General features: G+C 55.5%; 1 protein-coding gene across 8 annotated transcripts; it reads right to left on the reverse strand.

Moving 5' to 3' along the window:
- Positions 1-205: 205 nt before the first annotated feature.
- Positions 206-15,143, reverse strand: DHRS2 (dehydrogenase/reductase 2). Of its 8 annotated transcripts, XM_051821755.2 has the most exons (10): positions 14,940-15,137; positions 11,697-11,997; positions 6,589-6,736; positions 6,287-6,464; positions 5,672-5,773; positions 2,673-2,743; positions 1,540-1,591; positions 1,173-1,307; positions 846-901; positions 206-612 (listed from the first exon to the last, which is right to left on the reverse strand). In XM_051821755.2, the coding sequence occupies exons 3-10, from the start codon at positions 6,726-6,728 to the stop codon at positions 501-503; spliced, it is 846 nt and encodes a 281-aa protein (XP_051677715.2). In that variant the 5' UTR covers positions 6,729-6,736; positions 11,697-11,997; positions 14,940-15,137; the 3' UTR covers positions 206-500.
- Between the last annotated feature and the right edge of the window lie 2,379 nt (positions 15,144-17,522).

A 17,522-nucleotide genomic window follows, 5' to 3' on the forward strand; every position in this document is an offset into this window, starting at 1 on the left:
AGAGCCTCGTGAACCCCAGGGAGAACCCAGAATCCGTCACAGCCCCCACCAGTCCCCACAGCCTTGCTCAGCCCCCAACAGAGCCAGCTCTGAGTGTGGAGCGCAAAGCCTGCTGGGAAGCCACGCACCCAGGCCCCACCAGCGTGGGAAACACCTGTCCCCAGCCATCCTGCCCCTGACTCCACCCTTGCCAGGAACGTCCAGGGCACATTTGAATTTATTTTAGGAAAAACGTGTCCAAAGCAACAAATTACAGAGAGAAGCAGCTGAGACCCCGACCCCTACTCCTTGCCCTTGAAGTTCCCCCAAAGCACCAGCCCCTGAAACCATTCAGTCCCACACACGGCCCCACACCAAGGTCCACTGAATGCCCTGGCCATGTGCAGGAGGCGCCTGCCTCCTCAAGCCTTGGATGAGTGAGTCCCCAAACCACCGCGGCTGCCACCGCTGCTGCTTCCATCCCAAGCCAGGCCCATGGTGGCACAGCCACGCCCAGCCCCTCAGAGCCGAGGGGAGAAGCCGGCCACCGCGATGCTCTCGCCGGTGATGTAGCTGGCATCCGGGGAGCACAGGAAGGCCACAAGTCCCGCGCAGTCCTCCGGCTGCCCGATCCTGGAAGCAAAGAGAACGCAGCAGGGCCCGTGTCGCACCCTGCTTCTGCTGCTCTGGGCTCACAGGCCGCAGGCAGGAGTGGGCTCCACAGGGGACAGGGTGGGCTCAGCGGGGTGACCCGCACTCCAGGTGTGGACCCCAGGCTTCATGGACAGGGAGGGGTCTGACCCCGAGACAGACTCAGAGGCCCCGCCCAAGGTGGACCCAGATCCCTTGCTCCCAACCCTACTTGCCTCTGCAGCTTCTGGTTTTCCTTAAAGAGGTTCCAGAAAGCCTTGTTTTTGTGTAACTGGGTGGAGGGAAGAGAGGAAGAGTCAGTGCAACTCACACAGGGAGGTGGGCAGGGCCCCACGTGGCCATCTGGCAGGGCACCCGCAACAGGTTGGCCCTTCTCCAGAGAGTCAGCTGCTTCTTGGGGTCAGTGGACTGGCCCGTGGCTGGGCCCAGAGGGCAGGGAAGAGCTCGGCCAACAGGATGCTGCCCCGGGGCCTCCATCACCCACTTTATCCCTTAGCCGCTGAGCCAGGCGGGAGGATGCAGGTCACACCCCCCGTCCTCACCACTTTGCTGAAGTCCGTCTCAATCAGCCCTGGGACGAGGCAGTTCACCCGGATGTCCCTGGGGGCCAGCTCCAATGCCAGGGTCCTGGTGAGGCCCAGCAGGGCGGTCTTGCTGATGTTGTAGGCTCCCAGCTCCTGCCAAGGGAAGTGAGAGAGTGGTTCAGATATGGGGGAGTGGAGGTAAGCATCAAGCGATCGCTCCCTGCAGATAGCTCCCAGCCAGCCCCGACTCGCTCAGCCCGGCCTTGTCACAGAGCAGAAGCGGGATGCGAGGGACCCAGGACAGCAGGACCAAGCCGGGGGGTCTAAGCCAGGCCAAAGCTGCCCTCGCTGCACCCCAACCAGAGCAGAAGAGCCAAGCACTTACCACATGAGGCATGTACGCCGAAATGGAAGAGACCAGGACGACGGCAGCGCTCCTGAGAGAGACAGACGGACACGGAGGAGAGGTGAAGCTACCACTTACCGTGGATGGAGGCCCGCAGCAGTCACTAAACCTCACTACAGCAGTGCAGGCCCTGCAGCTAGCCCCATTTCCTAGCTGAGGAAACGGGCTCAGAGAGGTTTAGTAACGGCCGATGAGAGGCAGAGCAGGGGCTCCAACCCTAGCTCCTGTGAACAGTGTCCGCACTCAGAACCATTCAGCTCTTCTAGCTCTTTCTGGGGAGGAGATGAGCAGAAAGCCAGGGCAGAGTGGGCTTGGGGAAGAGCTACCCAGGGCTGAGGGTGAATGCGTATCAATGGAGAAGGAGACAAGAAATGATGGTCAGGAACTCCTACCCTAGACAGCCTCTAACCAGTTCCTAAAGGCTGTGTGTGAGTGTATCTGTGTGTGTGTGTGTGTGTGTGTGTGTGTGTGTGTGTGAGAGAGAGAGAGAGAGAGAGAGAGAGAGAGAGAGAGAGAGAGAGAGAGATTTGTGTTCATGTGAGCACAGTCGGATTTGTGTGTGAGCACATTGGCTACGCAAGGAGTACAGTCAATTTTGTGCATGAAGAATACAACCAGATTGGTAAGGAGTACAGTCAGATGTGTGTGAGAGGGGTACAGTTGGACTTGCAGGACCTGGAATGGAGGCAGGATTGTCGGAGGTGGTTCTCCGTGGGGAGAAACAGGGAAAATTCTGTCAAATGCTTGAAGTTGGGGTGGGGGAGATTACTGAGCTGTGAGAAGACCAGAGTGTAGATGGGATGAGAGTAACCAGCTCCTAGGTGAGAGAGCTGAAGCACAGCCCCCTCCTCCATCTGGCAATGCCAAGGCCAAAGAGAGCAAGCCTGGGCCCCTGGACCATCCCCCTCATCCTGTAGCTGCTGGAATTAGAAAAGGCAGCCACACACAAGTGCCAGGCAAGGCACAGGGAGCTGGGGGAATCTGGGGACCCCAGAGAGACCTCTGATGTCTTCACACTCCCCTGGCTATGCTGTTGGGTGTCCTCCACACCCAACTCCTACTCCTCAGTCTCAGGACTCCCACTAGCCCGCACCCCCAGCCTGCAGCCATACCCCCTCCGCTCCATGTGGGGCAGCAGCAGGCTCAGGAGCAGAGCTGGGGACTTCACGTTCACGCTCAGGATCTGGAATCAGACAAGGGGTGTGGGGGAGAGCGGAGAGACTCAGCCAGAGGTCCCAGTGTGCCCAGTAACCCAAAGTTGCAGATGTGAGAGGCCAGACACCCTCAGGACCCGGGGCAAGAGGGGTTTCCAACTTGCTAGTGGCTGCACAGGCAGGCGGGCCATGTGGTAGGCCTGCGAACTCAGCCCTGGAAAAATGAACCGCACAGGATGAGAAGGAAGGACAGAAATGCCCAAGCCCTTTAAGAAACCAGAGCACGTCTGGTTGTGCAAAGAGAACTTTTTTTTTTTTTAAACAGGCAGAGTGGACAGTGAGAGAGAGAGACAGAGAGAAAGGTCTTCCTTTTGCCGTTGGTTCACCCTCCAATAGCCGCCGCAGCTGGCGCGCTGCGGCCGGCGCACCCCGCTGATCCGATGGCAGGGGCCAGGAGCCAGGTGCTTTTCCTGGTCTCCCATGGGGTGCAGGGCCCAAGCACCTGGGCCATCCTCCACTGCACTCCCTGGCCACAGCAGAGAGCTGGCCTGGAAGAGGGGCAACTGGGACAGAATCCGGCGCCCCAACCGGGACTAGAACCCAGTGTGCCGGCGCCGCTAGGCGGAGGATTAGCCTAGTGAGCCGCGGCGCAGGCCGCAAAGAAAACTTTTAAGGGGCCGGCGCTGACATAGTGGGCTAAGCCTCTGCCTGCAGCACCAGCATCCCATGGGCGCCGGTTCGAGTCTCAGCTGCTCTGCCTGCGATACAGCTCCCTGCTAATGCACCTGGGAAAGCAACAGAAGATGGCCCAAGTGCTTGGGCCCCTGCCACCCACGTGGGAGACCTGGATGGAGTTCCAGGCTCCTGGCTTCAGCCCGGACATTGCAGCCACTTGGGGAGTAGACTAGCAGATAGAAGATCTTTCTCTCTCTCCTCCTCTCCCTCTCTTTCTCTCCTTCTCTCTAATTCTGCCCTTCAAATAAATAAAATGAGTCCTTAAAAAAAAAAAAGCAGAAGCAGCAGCAGCAGCATAAGCAGAGGCCACTGGGAAGGGAATGAAGGCAGAGCAGACAGAGGGGAAGCAGGTGCCGGGAGCCAGGGAGCATTCCGGGAAAGCCATCTCCTCTCCCTGTGCTTTGTCTATGTTCTTGCCTTGTCCCAGTAGAATGTAATGCAGCCGGACAAGACAAACCAAATGGGTAGTGTGTATGAAGAAATGGAGAATAGGAAAACCCTGGGTGATGCTGGTACTCACAGTTCCCAGCACAGGGTCGGGACTTGGCCCAGGACAAGGTGTGTGGGAAGGTGTCTCCCTCCCAGGACACCTCCTGAAAATCGCACTCCGTGGAAAGCAGAGCATCTGGTAAACCCCAAACTCATTTGGTGACAATGTCAGCTCCAAGGTGTTGGCACGCGTGCTCGGGGGCCCAGCAGGGCAGAACTGCTTGTAGAACAGCCAGTCCTTGGAGCGTAGAAAAGCCCCTGAGAAAGTCCACTCAGGCTGGGGGCCTGCAGCCCCAGCTTCAGGAGGGAAGATTTCTCTCAGTTCAGAGCAAGAGTCACGATGCCTTGAAAAGACGTTAACAAAGCGAATGATTCAGGAAGGCTGGGGGAGCGTCAGCCACGCGCTCCTGGCTCCAGCCTCACAAATGGTCTTCCAGAGGCATTAGGAGCCCAGCTAAGGAGCCTGGGGAGGCTGCTCCGCAGCGGCTGCAGGGAGCTCAGATTTCAGGTCATCTGCGAGGATGGAGCTGAGGGCACCCAGCCAAGGGCACAGAGAAGGGCGGGGCCAGCCACAGGGTGGCCGTGGTGAAGGGGGATGCAGGAGCTGCAGGCAGCTGCTCTGGCCAGGTGCTCCGGGAGCGGGCAGGAGGCCTTGCAAACAGGAAGAATGAGAGTCCGTCCACATCCTCTTAGCTGTCCCAGGGAATTGAGAGCAAAACACATGAGTGCATGGGGGTTGGAGGATATTGCAAAGCCCAAGGTGAACTTCAAGGTGTCTTACAAGGTCTCTGCTGGACCCTTGTGGACAAGGTGACAGAATGGGAATTGGACTCAGAGTGGGCTGGGTTGCCTGAGCCCAAGGAAAGCTGAGGGCTGAGCCCAGTCCTAACAGCGGGTCTATCCGAGGGACACCGGCAAGCCCTAAGCAAGGAAAGGCAGAGTCTCAGAAACAGGTGCAGGTCACCAATGAGGGGCACAATGACCAATAAATGCCCCCACAAAAGGCTGTAGCAAGCACACATTCAGGGCCGGAGCTGTGGCATGGTGGGTAAAGGTGCCACCTGCAGTGCCAGCATCCCATATGGACGCCGGTTCGAATCCTGGCTGCTCCTCTTCTGATCAGCTCTCTTCTATGGCCTGGGAAAGCAGCAGAGGATGGCCCAAGTCCCTGGGCTCCTGCACCCATGTGGGAGACCTGAAAGAAGCTTCAGGCTCCTGGCTTGGGATTGACCCAGCTCCAGCCGTTGCAGCCATTTGGGAAGTGAACCAGCAGATGGAAAATTCTCTCTCTCTCTGCCTCTGCTTCTCTGTAACTCTGCTTTTCAAATAAATAAATAAATTTGGGGGAAAAAAAAAAAAGAGGGCACCCTTCCTGGACTCTTACATGGGTGCTCTTTGTGCGCACCCATGGGTCCATCCCCAGGACCTGCACCAGCGCCCGGCACACAGCAAGCTCTCAGTGGATATTTGCTGAGTGAACAAATGCAAACAAAGAGGGCCGAGAAAAGCAAGCAGGAGTGCAGGAGCCAGAGTTACAAACCAACCAACTGGACAGCAGCATCAGGGCACGTTCCGGGGGATGAGTGGTCAGGCCTGCACCCAGAGCCTGCTTTTCAGCAACCTCAGGAGGTGAGGGGTGCAGAGGAGGAAGGGAGAGTCTTGGGGGGACCGGGCATACCAGCACGGAGCTGGCCTTGCAGCCGCACCCAGCCAGCTCCCCAGGGGCCTCTCACCTTGTCCCACACCTGCTCGCTGGCCCCCAGCGTGCTCCCCACCAGAGGGTTGACAGCAGCATTGCACACCAGGAAGTCCACGCCTCCCCAGTGCTCCAGGGCCTGAGGGAGAAGGGGCTTGGGTGAGTGTGGAGTTGGCCTGAGGAGGCCTTTTGCCTTCCCAGGTGGCCCAGAGCTGGGAGGAGGCACAGAGGCGAAGCTTGCTGATCAGCCACCAGCAGGGCTCACGAAGCTGCCTGGAAAAGCAAACTCTTGGGAAGGAAAGTGTCCCGGATGAGCCCGGGCAGGCTCCCCAGGCCGAGACCCCAGAGGACAGGGGCTTCTGCAGGAATCTCGGTCTCCACTGGAGGCTTCCGCTGCCCTCCTCCGCAGCCGTAGCTCTCCCAGGGGTGGGGGCTGGCGGGACCAGGGTGCTCTGGTAAATAGGCCATTTCCAGTGAGCCACTGGGAGCAAGCACGCTGCCTGGCCAGACCGTGAGCAGTCACGGTCTCAGGACCTGCTCACGAGGCTCCGCGTCCCCAGTCCCCGTCCTGCCCCTCCCAGGGCTGAGCAGGGAAGGAAGGATTCTGCGTGTCATCCTTTCTGTGTCCCCCCGCCCCCCGCTGGCCACCCACCGTGGCCACCAGCCTCTCCCGGTCCTCAGCCTTCCCCACGTGGCACACGGTGCCCGTCACACTCAGCCCCTCGCCCTGCAGCACAGCCACCGCCCGGTCCACGTTCTGCTGCTTCCGGCTGCTGATGACCACGTGGGCCCCATCCTGGGCCAGACGCCGGGCGATGGCCAAGCCGATCCTGCGGGCAGAGACGGAGGACTCGGGTCAGCCTCTGTGGAGACCCACAGAGACGGCTGCCTGATAACCCTGAATCCTCTCCCTGCCCCCGGAACCAGTGGCCCTGAGGCCACCAGGGCACTCACCCGGCGGTGGACCCCGTGACCACAGCCACTCGGTCAGCCAGGATGCGCTTGGGGGCTCTCACACTGCTGTGCCTCCTCACAAAGAGCCCAGCACTGGGACGACACAAACTCCAGGGCGCCCGGGCCACTGCACGCAGCATGTTCCCTGCTGAATCAGCCCCGGAGAGAGTCAATTTCACGTATCACTGATGCAGCCGGTGAGCCTGCCGGGTAATCGACCCCGGACTCCTCCAGCAGAGAGCCAGGCTGGGCCCTGCGAATTTCAAACACCTGAGCCTCAAGTCAGGCAGCCAGTCCATGAAATTGCCCAGCTGGGAAGCTGACCTGGAGCACGTGAGCCCCAACATTCAGTAGACACCCCACCAGCAAGCCCTGGGCTTCCTCCAGCAGCAGGCACCAGGCAGTAGACACCAGGACGGTGGGTGAGTGGTAGATCTGGTCCCAGATGCCACCCATGGCGTTTTCCAAGCCGGGTGAAGGTGCCGAGCACCAAATAGTCCCACCAGTTAGCAATTTAAATGAGCTGCCTCCAGTTGAAACAAGTAAAATCAACAGAAACTCTCACTCATCACTAGATGGAGGGTAAGTATAGTCACTTGAGAAATCAGATTGGCATCATGTGGGAAAGCTGGAAATACAGAGCTCAGATTCTGCGGAGGGACATCACACCCAGCAGTAAGAGGGTCATGTAGGGTCATGTGTGCGCCCAGAGACTGCACACGTGTGTACATGGCAGCATGCTACCAGGGACGCTAACAGGAAACAAGTCTGCATGCCACTCTGGTAGAATGGTAAATAGAGTTGTATTTATATATTGGAATACTATACAGCAATGAAAATTAGTGAGCTGAAGCTACACTAAGCAGCATAAATGAATTTTGAAAGTCTATCACTGAGTGAAAAAGGCCAGACACAAAGCATATATGCTGGATCATTCTACGAGTTTCAAAAACAGCCAAAATGACTATGGTGGTTAGGAATATAAAAGGTGAGGGGAGGCATTTGGTACAGTGGTCACGATCTGAAACATGTGCATCCCACAGCATGGTGTCTAAGTTCAGGTCCTGGCTCCGCTTCTGATTCCCGCGTCCTGCTAGTGTGCACCCTGGGAGGCAGCAAGCACTTGGAGCTCTGCCACCCACATGGGAGACCTGGACTGAGTTCCAGGCTCCTAGCTCTGGCCTGGCCCAGCCCCGGCTGTTACAGATTAAAGCAACGGGTGGAAGATGACTCTCCCTTGCAAATAAAATAAAAACAAAGATGATTTTAAAATGAATGCAAATATGTGACAAAAATACAGAGACATGCAAGACAGTATCTATAACAAAAGGCAGGGGCATGGGTATTTCTGAGGCAAAAGTAAGTTATGATCAGAGGAGGGACAACCAAAGGGATTCTGGGTACTGGCCATGTTGTGTGGGTTTTTTTTTTTTCTAAAGATTTATTCATTTATTTGAAAGTCAGAGTGACAGAGAGGCAGAGGTAGAGAGAGAGGGGGGTCTTCCATCTGCTGGTTCACTCCCCAAATGGCTGCAATGCCCAGAGCTGAGCCTATCCAAAGCCAGGAGCCAGGAGCTTCTTCTAGGTCTCCTATATGGGTGTAGAGGCCCAAGCACTCGGACCATCTTCTACTGCTTTCCCAGACACACCAGTAGGGAGCTGGCTCATAAGTGGAGCAGTCGGGACTCTTACTAGTGCCCATATGGGAGGCCGGCACTACAGGCAGTGGCTTTACCCGCTATGCCACAGCACTGGCCCCGTGTTGTGTTTTCTAAGCAGATGGTGTTACATGGTGGCCGTGTGTGTGCGTGTTTGCATATCCTTTTTACTTTCTATGTGCTGTATGTCACAATAAAAAAAATTTAAAAAGTAAAGATGGGGGCTGGCTCTGTGGCACAGTGGGTTAAAGCCCTGACCTGCAGTACCGGCATCCCATATGGATGCCAGTTCAAGTGCCAACTGCTCCACTTCCGATCCAGCTCTCTGCTGTGGCCTGGGAAAGCAGTAGAAGATGGCCCAAGTCCTTGGGCCCCTGCACCTATATAGGAGACCTAGAAGAAGCTCCTAGCTTTGGCTCCGCTTTGGCCATTACAGCCTTTTGAGGAGTGAACCAGCAGATGGAAGACCTCTTTCCCTCTGTCTGTCTCTATCTCTCTAACTCTGTCTTTTGAATAAAAAAAAAAAATCTTAAAAAAAAAGTAAAGACTATCTGCTCGTGGCCAGTTTAAAAATTCAAACAGATCGAGATTAGCTCAAAAACGAAATCTCCCAATTCCCTACGCAGAAGCAAATGTGCCAGGGTCTCAAATACTTTTGGTTGAAACAATTAAGTTCCCCTATTAGAAATCTTCAATTCACAAAGGCTTCCCTGGGAATATCCAAGCCAGAAAGCAGAGACACAGGAATGAGGCGGCTCCAGAACCAAGGCAAGCTCCTTGGGTGGGCGCTGCGGCACACAGCGGGAGGCCACCGGCATCCCATATCTGAGTGCCAGCCTGAGTCCTGGCTGCTCCTCTTCTGATCCAGCTTCCTGCTAATGCGCCTGGCTAGGCAGCAGAGGATGGCTCAAGTGCTTGGGCCCCTGCCACTTGTATGGGAGACCAGGCTGGAGTTCCTGGCATCTGGCCTAGACCTGGCTGTTGGAACTGTTTGGGGAGTGAACCAGCAGACCTCTGTCTCTCTCCATTTCTTTCTCTATTGCTCTGTCTTTCAAATAAATAGATAAATCTTTCTGCGTGGGGCTGGGGCCGGGGGGAGGGAAGGTGGACTCCTTGAGACAGGCTCCACTCCCCATCCCAGGCCCTCACACAGGGCGCTCAGCCAGGTGAGGAGTGCACAGCAGGACACAGGCTTGGGCTGTGGGAAAAGACCACCAGGCCGGTTGCGGATAAACTGGATGTGAAGGTAGAGGAGGGATTTGACCGGCAAGCGGCAGGATGGACGCTGCAGTCTCAGGGGACCAGCTAAGAGGAAGAAGGAGGGATGAGAACATCAAGAGTGTTTGGGAAAGAGGAGGAACTGCTGTGTACCTGCTGTTCTAGAACATTCTAGAACAGAGACATGACTGAGACAGCAGACTGTGGCTCTGGATAGCTGAAGGGAGGCTGCACAGAGCAAGGGTCGGTCACAGCAGCCCCAGGCAAGTGCAGGGTGGGAACCTGGCCCCTAAGATGTCCCCAGAAAGGAAGAGGCAGGGGCTGTGGGCATGCACAGGTGTGAAGGCACGGTGACCACCAGGCATAGAGAGACTCAGGTATAAGACGATGCGCTGTGGACAGGGGGAATGCTGGAGATGCTGTCTAGGGACCCTCTTAGACCCAACCCCAAATTCCCCAGCTCCACATCAGTGTCAGCCCCGAGGCCCCTGCCTCCCTCATATCTGCCCCCTCCTGAAATCTACAGGCCACGGTGTGTGTGTTGGGGGGGGGGGAGTCATTAGAGCAAGGGATCAGCAAGGACACTCAGGGACCCGGGGTGTGGTTTTCACACGAGCCAGCACGGGGCGGGTGCAGGGAGGGGGCTCTGTCTGCAGCTCTGGGCCCAGGGAGGAGGCACTTTCAGCAGACACGCATCAATTCCAGACCTGCTCTGGCCACTCCATCACCCAGGATTCCTGGTTACTAAGCAACCCTGCCTTACCTCCTGCATCTCCCCTCGTTCCTTAGCAACCCTTACATAACCCAGTTCCCTCGAGTTAGGGGTCGGTGTCTATAAATTACAAGTGAATGGGTGCCGCTCAAGAACTGTGGAGCAACACTAGAGGAACCAGCGTCGGTGCTCAGGTCACAGTGGAAGCCACCGACGCTGTCGCCTGAGCAGCGGCAGCCTCCGCTCCCCGTTTATCTTCTGATATTGTATTTGCACAGCATCCTTTGCAGGTGCCGTTCCTCCCAGCTGCTCGCTGCCTGTTCCTCCCAGCTGCTCGCTCTCTCGCTCTCTCGCTCTCTCACTCTTTCTCCTTTCTGCAAGGTCATATCCACAGCCTCGCCCTTCCACGGGGTGAGGAGCCGGGGCGGTTTCTCCTCCTGATTGGCCCACCTTCCCTAAGCAGGACAGTGGGTTCTAAACAGTGCTACGCCCCGCGGGCGCCTCCAGCCCCAAGCCTGAGCGCACATTAACCCCCTATGGAGGGTGAGGGGGATCCAGTCTCCTTGGCAGCGAGGGCAGCCGGGAAAAGCGGACTCTCGTTTTTTTTTGTCGGGACATGACACCCCCTGCTGGAAGGCCGGAGCAATAGCACCGCCAAGAAGCGTGGCGGTTTTCCCGCGGCGGAGGCCGGCGCTCGGGCAGCGTTACAGCTGGGGGCGGTTTGAACTTGCCTCAGGGTGGTCCTGGGGAAAGCTCGCCTTTTGCGAGGAAAAGCAGCCCCGACCTGTTGCAGGCCTGCGGAGAGGAGATCAGGCCTCATCCTGATCTCAAGAACTGTTCCCCCTGCTTCCCCTTCCCCTTCAAAGCCCCCTTGGCATCCCCTGGGAGAGGGAGCAGCCGCCCAGGGCTCAAGGTCATCCTCCCGTCACTCACTCACTCACTGGTACTTACTCCAGCCCAGGCGGGCATGACCACAGGCTCAGCTTAGAATGCCCAGGGTGATATCCCTCCCCATGCCAGTCCATTCAGACCCAAATATGGGAGTGGGAAAGCCAAATGGACTCCCCTCACCCCCAAACACACACACACACAGCCCCATCTTGGAGGTGGACGGCCTCAGCACTGGGTCCTAGAGAGAAGAGAAGGGCAAAGGAAAAGAAAACAAAGATCAGGGACGAGGGAGAACCAGAGGCCGGGCACAGCGGGGGTCCCTGGGAAGGAGAGACTAAGGAGCTGTGGACAGATGCTCTGTGATAGCGATGGCGGGCAGGCTCTTGCAGCTTAGGAGGAGGAGGGGCTGCCCTGGATGGTCCTAAGGGCCTGAGAGCCCCCAGAACTTCATTGGGAAGACCAGAGAAGTGAAGCCTGCCCAGCGGACACACGGCCAGGAGAAAGGACTACCAGCCCAGAAAGGGGGAAGGAGTGAAGGCGAGTGCGGTCGCCGCTCTGGCGTGGGGCAGACGGGCTCAGGCCACACTGTCCCTGCCCTGGGCTCAGTGGCCCCTGCTGGTGCCGCCTACCTGGCTGCAGGTGAGAAGCGCCTCTGCGGGAGTCTGCGGCTGAGTGTGAGGAGGGAGGAAGCTGCGGGCTGCACAAGGCACTGCTGATTTCTATCTGGAAACCCCAGGATTCCCAGAATGTGTAGTCCCATTCCCAGAATCAGAGGGAGGCAGGGGAGGGGGGAGAGGGGGAGAGGCCTCACCCACAGCAGAGGAGGGAGAAAGTGCAGGACTTGAGGTGAGTCATGTACTGCAGACGCCACACGCACCACTCACCAGGGACCCTTCCCCGTGGTCTGGCTGCCCCCAGAGATGCTGTCATCTGGGGAAACAGACAGATGCGTGGGTCCAAAGCAGGCTCCAAGCCCCACTCTGTAAGCACAGGGTGGGACGGGCAGCTGCAGGCCCAGCTGGCTGGAGGGGCAGGGCTGGATACAAGGCCACAAAGAGGCCACAGGCCCCAGCCCCAAAGCTTCCCTAGGTCAGGGCCCTAGCACCTTCCAGGACCCATGGCTGGAAAGCTCCAGGTGTCTGCACACCACCCAGGCTCTCACCTGTGCCCAGGTGTTTCATGAGCACCTACTTCATGCTAGGCACTGTGTCGAGAATGACAAATGCCAAAATAATGCAAGCACTGTGCCTTACAAAAATCCATTTTAAAAATGCTTGCAGTGGCCAGTGCCGCGGCTTACTAGGCTAATCCTCCGTCCGCGGCGCCGGCACACCTGTTCTAGTCCCGGTCAGGGCGCCGGATTCTGTCCCGGTTGCACCTCTTCCAGTCTAGCTCTCTGCTGTAGCCCCAGAGTCCAGTGGAGAATGGCCCAAGTCTTTGGGCCCTGTACCCACATGAGAGACCAAGAAAAGCACCTGGCTCCTGGCTCTGGCCGCAGCAGCCATTGAGGGGTGAACCAACAGAAAAGGAAGACCTTTCTCTCTGTCTCTCTCTCACTGTCCACTCTGCCTGTCAAAAATGCTTGCAGCCTATCAGGAAGTAGGTGTGAGGCTCAGGGGCACCACAGGCAAGCATGGGAAAGCCAAATGGAGAGGCACACAGTGTGTTCCCAAGGAGGTGGCCCTGCCATCGGGGAAAGCCGCCCAGAGCTCAAGAGAAGGGCAGAGGTCTTAGGGGGAAGCAGCTTCATAAAGTGGGTGACAGCTGCCAGGACTGAGGTTGTTGCCAGACTCTGCGATGACCTTGTCCCCTGCTGCTGGCACTCACACTGCATGCAGCCACCTGTCCCATCAGACCAGGTGGCCGAAGAAATGATCTGTCCATTACTTCTGAGATGAGGATACAAAAAATCAGGCATTCCAGCTTGGGCCTGTGCACTCTCAGATGGTGAGAAAACACATTTCCAAGGGGCTAAGGTTGAAGATGACTGGCTAAGTGGTAACAGTTAGATAATGAATATAGGAGCTTCAGAGAGAAGGAACCCACTAGTAAAGGAACCTTGGAGGGATAGGGTAGAAAATACTAAAATTAAAAAAAATTAATGGCCGGCACCATGGCTCAATAGGCTAATCCTCCACCTTGTGGCGCCGGCACACCGGGTTCGAGCCCGGGTCGAGGCGCCGGATTCTGTCCCGGTTGCCCCTCTTCCAGGCCAGCTCTCTGCTGTGGCCCGGGAGTGCAGTGGAGGATGGCCCAAGTGCTTGGGCCCTGCACCCCATGGGAGACCAGGATAAGTACCTGGCTCCTGCCATCGGATCAGCGCGGTGCGGCGGTCATTGGAAGGTGAATCAACGGCAAAAAGGAAGACCTTTCTCTCTGTCTCTCTCATTGTCCACTCTGCCTGTCAAAAAAAAAAAAAAATTAATGAAGCAGCCACAATTAAAGCCGGCATTGTCTGTTGTTACATGAACAGACAAAGGGGAGGAACAGAAGGGAAGCTCCAGAAATAGATGCAAACACATGTGGGAATGTAGCATAGGATAAAGGTGCTGTTGAAACCGACAAGAAGAAAAGATTGATTTTGTGATCAATAACAGATGTTGAGACAACTGGGTAGCTTTATAGAGGAAAGAAACGAAACTAGATTTGTGCCTTTCACGCTGCCTTAGTCCATCCTCTGTAGTTACAACAGACTATCTGAGACCAGGTAATTTAAAAAGAATACAGGCTTGGCTGGCGCCACGGCTCACTAGGCTAATCCTCCACCTTGCAGCGCCGGCACACCAGGTTCTAGCCCCGGTCGGGGCACCAGATTCTGTCCCCGTTGCCCCTCTTCCAGGCCAGCTCTCTGCTGTGGCCAGGGAGTGCAGTGGAGGATGGCCCAAGTATTTGGGCCTTGCACCCCATGGGAGACCAGGATAAGTACCTGGCTCCTGCCATCGGATCAGCGTGGTGCGCCGGCCGCAGCGCGCCGGCTGCGGCGGCCATTGGAGGGTGAACCAATGGCAAAGGAAGACCTTTCTCTCTGTCTCTCTCTCTCACTGTCCACTCTGCCTGTCAAAAAAAAAAAAATAAATAAAAAATAAAATCTAAGGATGTGTTGCTCTGAAGAAGTGTTGGCCATGGTGAAGGCTCCTGAGACAGAAGTGGGGACGGGGGGTGCGTGGACACCTCCCCAGGGGGACGGAGGGGGATGGGAGAGCCTCAGGAAACCCCCTGAGGTAGCCATGGCCTTAAGCAGCAGTGGGGTAGAAGGGCAGGGACCCGGGGCAGGTGTTGTGGCCCAGCAGGTAAGATGCTGCTTGGGGCACCCACATCCCATATCTGAGTGCTTGGGCTCCTGTCCACTCAGCTTCCAATTCACAGCTAATGCACCTGCGAGGCAGTGGGAGATGGCCCTGGTACTTGAGTCTCTGCCACCCACGTGGGAGATCCTGATGGAGTTCTAGGTTCCTGGCTTCGATCCGGTCTACCCTGGCCATGGTGGGCACCTGGAGAGTGAGCCAGTGGCTGGGAGATCGATCAGTCTTTCTCTCTCTCTCTCTTCTTCCTTCCTTCCTTCCTTCCTTCTTTCCTTCCTTCCTTCCTTCCTTCCTTCCTTCCTTCTTTCCATCCTTTCTTCCTTCCTTCCTTTCAAATAAATAAAACTTGGAAGGAAGGAAAGGAAAGGAGGGAGGGAGGGAGAAAGAAGGGAACCAGCTAGAGCCCAAACACATAGAAAATGCCAGCAGCCTTATGGTGGCTGCCGGAGTTAGGCAAGCCTGCCTCCAAAGGCGACCTTGGAGACTTCTGTGTGCTTAAACAACAGCAAATTCCCATTGCAACATTTTACAACCGCCTTCCGATTCCTCGCCCCCCCCCCCCCCCATTACCATAACATCATCCAGAAGGCCAGCTGCAAAGGCGTTCATCAGGAGAGCAGTCAGCCTGCAGGCGTGCCTCGGCCCCAGCACCCTCCCATCACAGCTTAGCCTAGCCTGTGTCGGCCCCGCACACAGGGCGTACGGCATGCTCCAGTGAGCCCAGGCCACCACGGATCCAGGCTGGACTCTACCTCCTGGCACCAAAGAGCCCTCCCCCAGGGAGTCCTCGCCTTCCACACAAAGACTCCCTTTCTCCCTTTATGAGATTGCCTGACATGCAAATAAAGATACAGGATGCCCAGTTAGCTTTGAGTTTCAGATAAACAACAAATAATGCCTTTTTTAAAAAGATGTTATTATTTATTTGAGAGGTAGAGTTACAGACAGTGAAGGGGGGGAGGGAGAGAGAGAGAGATTAACTCCCCAAATGGACACAACGGCCGGAGCTGTGCTGATCCGAAGCCAGGAGCCAGGAGCTTCCTCCTGGTCTCCCATGCAGGTTCAGGGGTCTAAGCACCTGGGCCATCCTCCACTGCCCTCCTGGGCCACAGCAGACAGCTGGGCTGGAAGAGGAGCAGCCAGGACTAGAATTGGTGCCCATATAGAATGCCGGCGCCACAGGTGGAAGATTAACCTACTGCGCCACAGCGCCATCCCCAAATAATGCTTTAGCATAAGGATGTTCCAAATACTGCGTGGGACATATTTATACTAAAAAAATTTGTGGTTTGTTTGAAATTAAGACAACTGAGTGTCAGTATTTTGTCTCATAGCTATATCCCTTATGATTCTCCAGTGAACAGGGACAGCAGCCTATCAACTTATATGAAACGATATTATAACTATTATATAAATATCACACATGAGCCAGGAAAAAAGTGAACACAAAATTTTTATTTTGTTACTTGTTTGAAATGCAGAGTTACAAAGAGAGAGGGACAGAGAGAGAGAGAGAGAGAGAGAGAGAGAGATCCTCCATCCACTGTTTCACTCCCAAAATGGTCAGGAGCCTGGAACTCTGTCCTGGTCGCCCACATGGGTGGCAGGGGCCCAAGCATTTGGACCACCTTCCCCATCTTCCACTGCTTTCCCAGGCTCATCAGCAGGGAGCTGGATTAGAAGTGGAGCAGGCGGGACTCAAACTGGTGCTCACATGGGATGCTGGTGGCACAGGCAGCCACTTAACCCACTGCATCACAAGGCAGAACCCCACAAAATATTCTTTTTTATTTTGTTTTGCATGTGATTTTTAATTTCAGTTTTTTTAGCTTTTAACAGATTCAATATAGTTCACAGATACAATTCTAAGAATATGATATTTCCTTCCCCCCTCCCTTCCCCTCTCCTCTCTGCCTCTCTCCCCCTCTCTCCCTCCCACCTTGCCTTCATTTCTCTTTTTTCAGTTTTTGAGATAACGTTTTTAATCTATAAGTCAAGGGCTTAATGCTCCACCAAATAAAAAGATTAACATGTAAAAAGCCAAAAGGGGGCTGGCGCTGTGGCGTAGCAGATTAAAGCCGCCGCCCATAGAGCCGGCATCCTATATGGGCGGCGGGATCAGGTCCTGGCTGCTCCACTTCCTGTCCAGCTCTCTGCTATGGCCTGGGAAAGCAGCAGAAGATGGCCCAAGTGCCTGGGCCCCTGCACCCGCTTGGGAGACCCGAAGAAGCTCCTGGCTCCTGGCTTTGGATCAACCCAGCTCCAGCCATTGCAGCCATTTGGGGAGTGAACCAGCAGATGGAAGACTTTCTCTCTCTCTCTCTGCCTCTCTATAACTCTGCCTTTCAAATTAATAAATACATCGAAAAAAAAAAAACCAACACTGGAGAAGATCAAGGTGACATATGAGAGCACCGTGGCAGGTAGAAAGGAGGCCCGCACTCACGCTCCACAGAACTGTGCAGCAGAAATCTGATGAAGCCCGTGCTGCCCTCCCCTATGTGGACATAACAGTTTCTATCCTGAGGTCTCGTGCCAGAGCCCTGGAATAGTATTACAGCACTAGGTGAATTACAGCATCATTTTGAAACCAGTCATTCAGAGTTTAGAGAAAAAACTGAATGGACTATAATAAAGAAGGATAGGATCTCTTTCAGAGCTAAAGAGTCTTAGCTTTTTAACCTAGAAATGAACATTGCTGGAGCACCTTCCAGGGGAAGCTGTAGTATTGTGCTAGCTGGAGAGGCCCACACAGGCGCTGGGAGATAAGAAGGCTTTGTGAGCTGACATTGCCAAAGGCTTGCGGGATGAAAAGTCAGCGAAAGAAACCCGGGCACTGCCAACTCTACAGTGACACAGTCACTCGTCGGACTCTGGTGTCGCCGCAAGCACCAAGACTCAGCTCCCTGCATGTCTGAAGAGTTGTGCTTTTGCCTTACACATGGGGTTTCCTTGTTTTCTTTTATTCATCCAGTATTGGCACCAATTAATCAAGTTTTTATAAAGTTTTTATTTCTTTATTTAAGAGGCTGAGTTACAGAGAGAAAGAGAGACAGAGAAGTCTTCCATCTGCTGGTTCACTCCCCAAATGGTCACAATGGCTGGAGCTGAGCCAGGCTGAAGCCAGGAGCTTCCTCCAGGTCTCCCACATGG

Source organism: Oryctolagus cuniculus, chromosome 12, assembly GCF_964237555.1.
Source record: "Oryctolagus cuniculus chromosome 12, mOryCun1.1, whole genome shotgun sequence".
NCBI lineage: Eukaryota > Metazoa > Chordata > Mammalia > Lagomorpha > Leporidae > Oryctolagus > Oryctolagus cuniculus.

What these genes read in the sequence shown, in the direction of transcription:
- DHRS2 (XM_070053291.1), bottom strand. Translation starts at nt 6,728, where the DNA reads ATGCTGCGTGCAGTGGCCCGGGCGCCCTGGAGTTTGTGTCGTCCCAGT. An exon ending in GTCACGGGGTCCACCGCCGG is followed by an intron (nt 6,465 to 6,588) that starts GTGAGTGCCCTG and finishes CTCTGCCCGCAG; the next exon opens with GATCGGCTTGGCCATCGCCC. An exon ending in GGGAGAGGCTGGTGGCCACG is followed by an intron (nt 5,774 to 6,286) that starts GTGGGTGGCCAG and finishes CTTCTCCCTCAG; the next exon opens with GCCCTGGAGCACTGGGGAGG.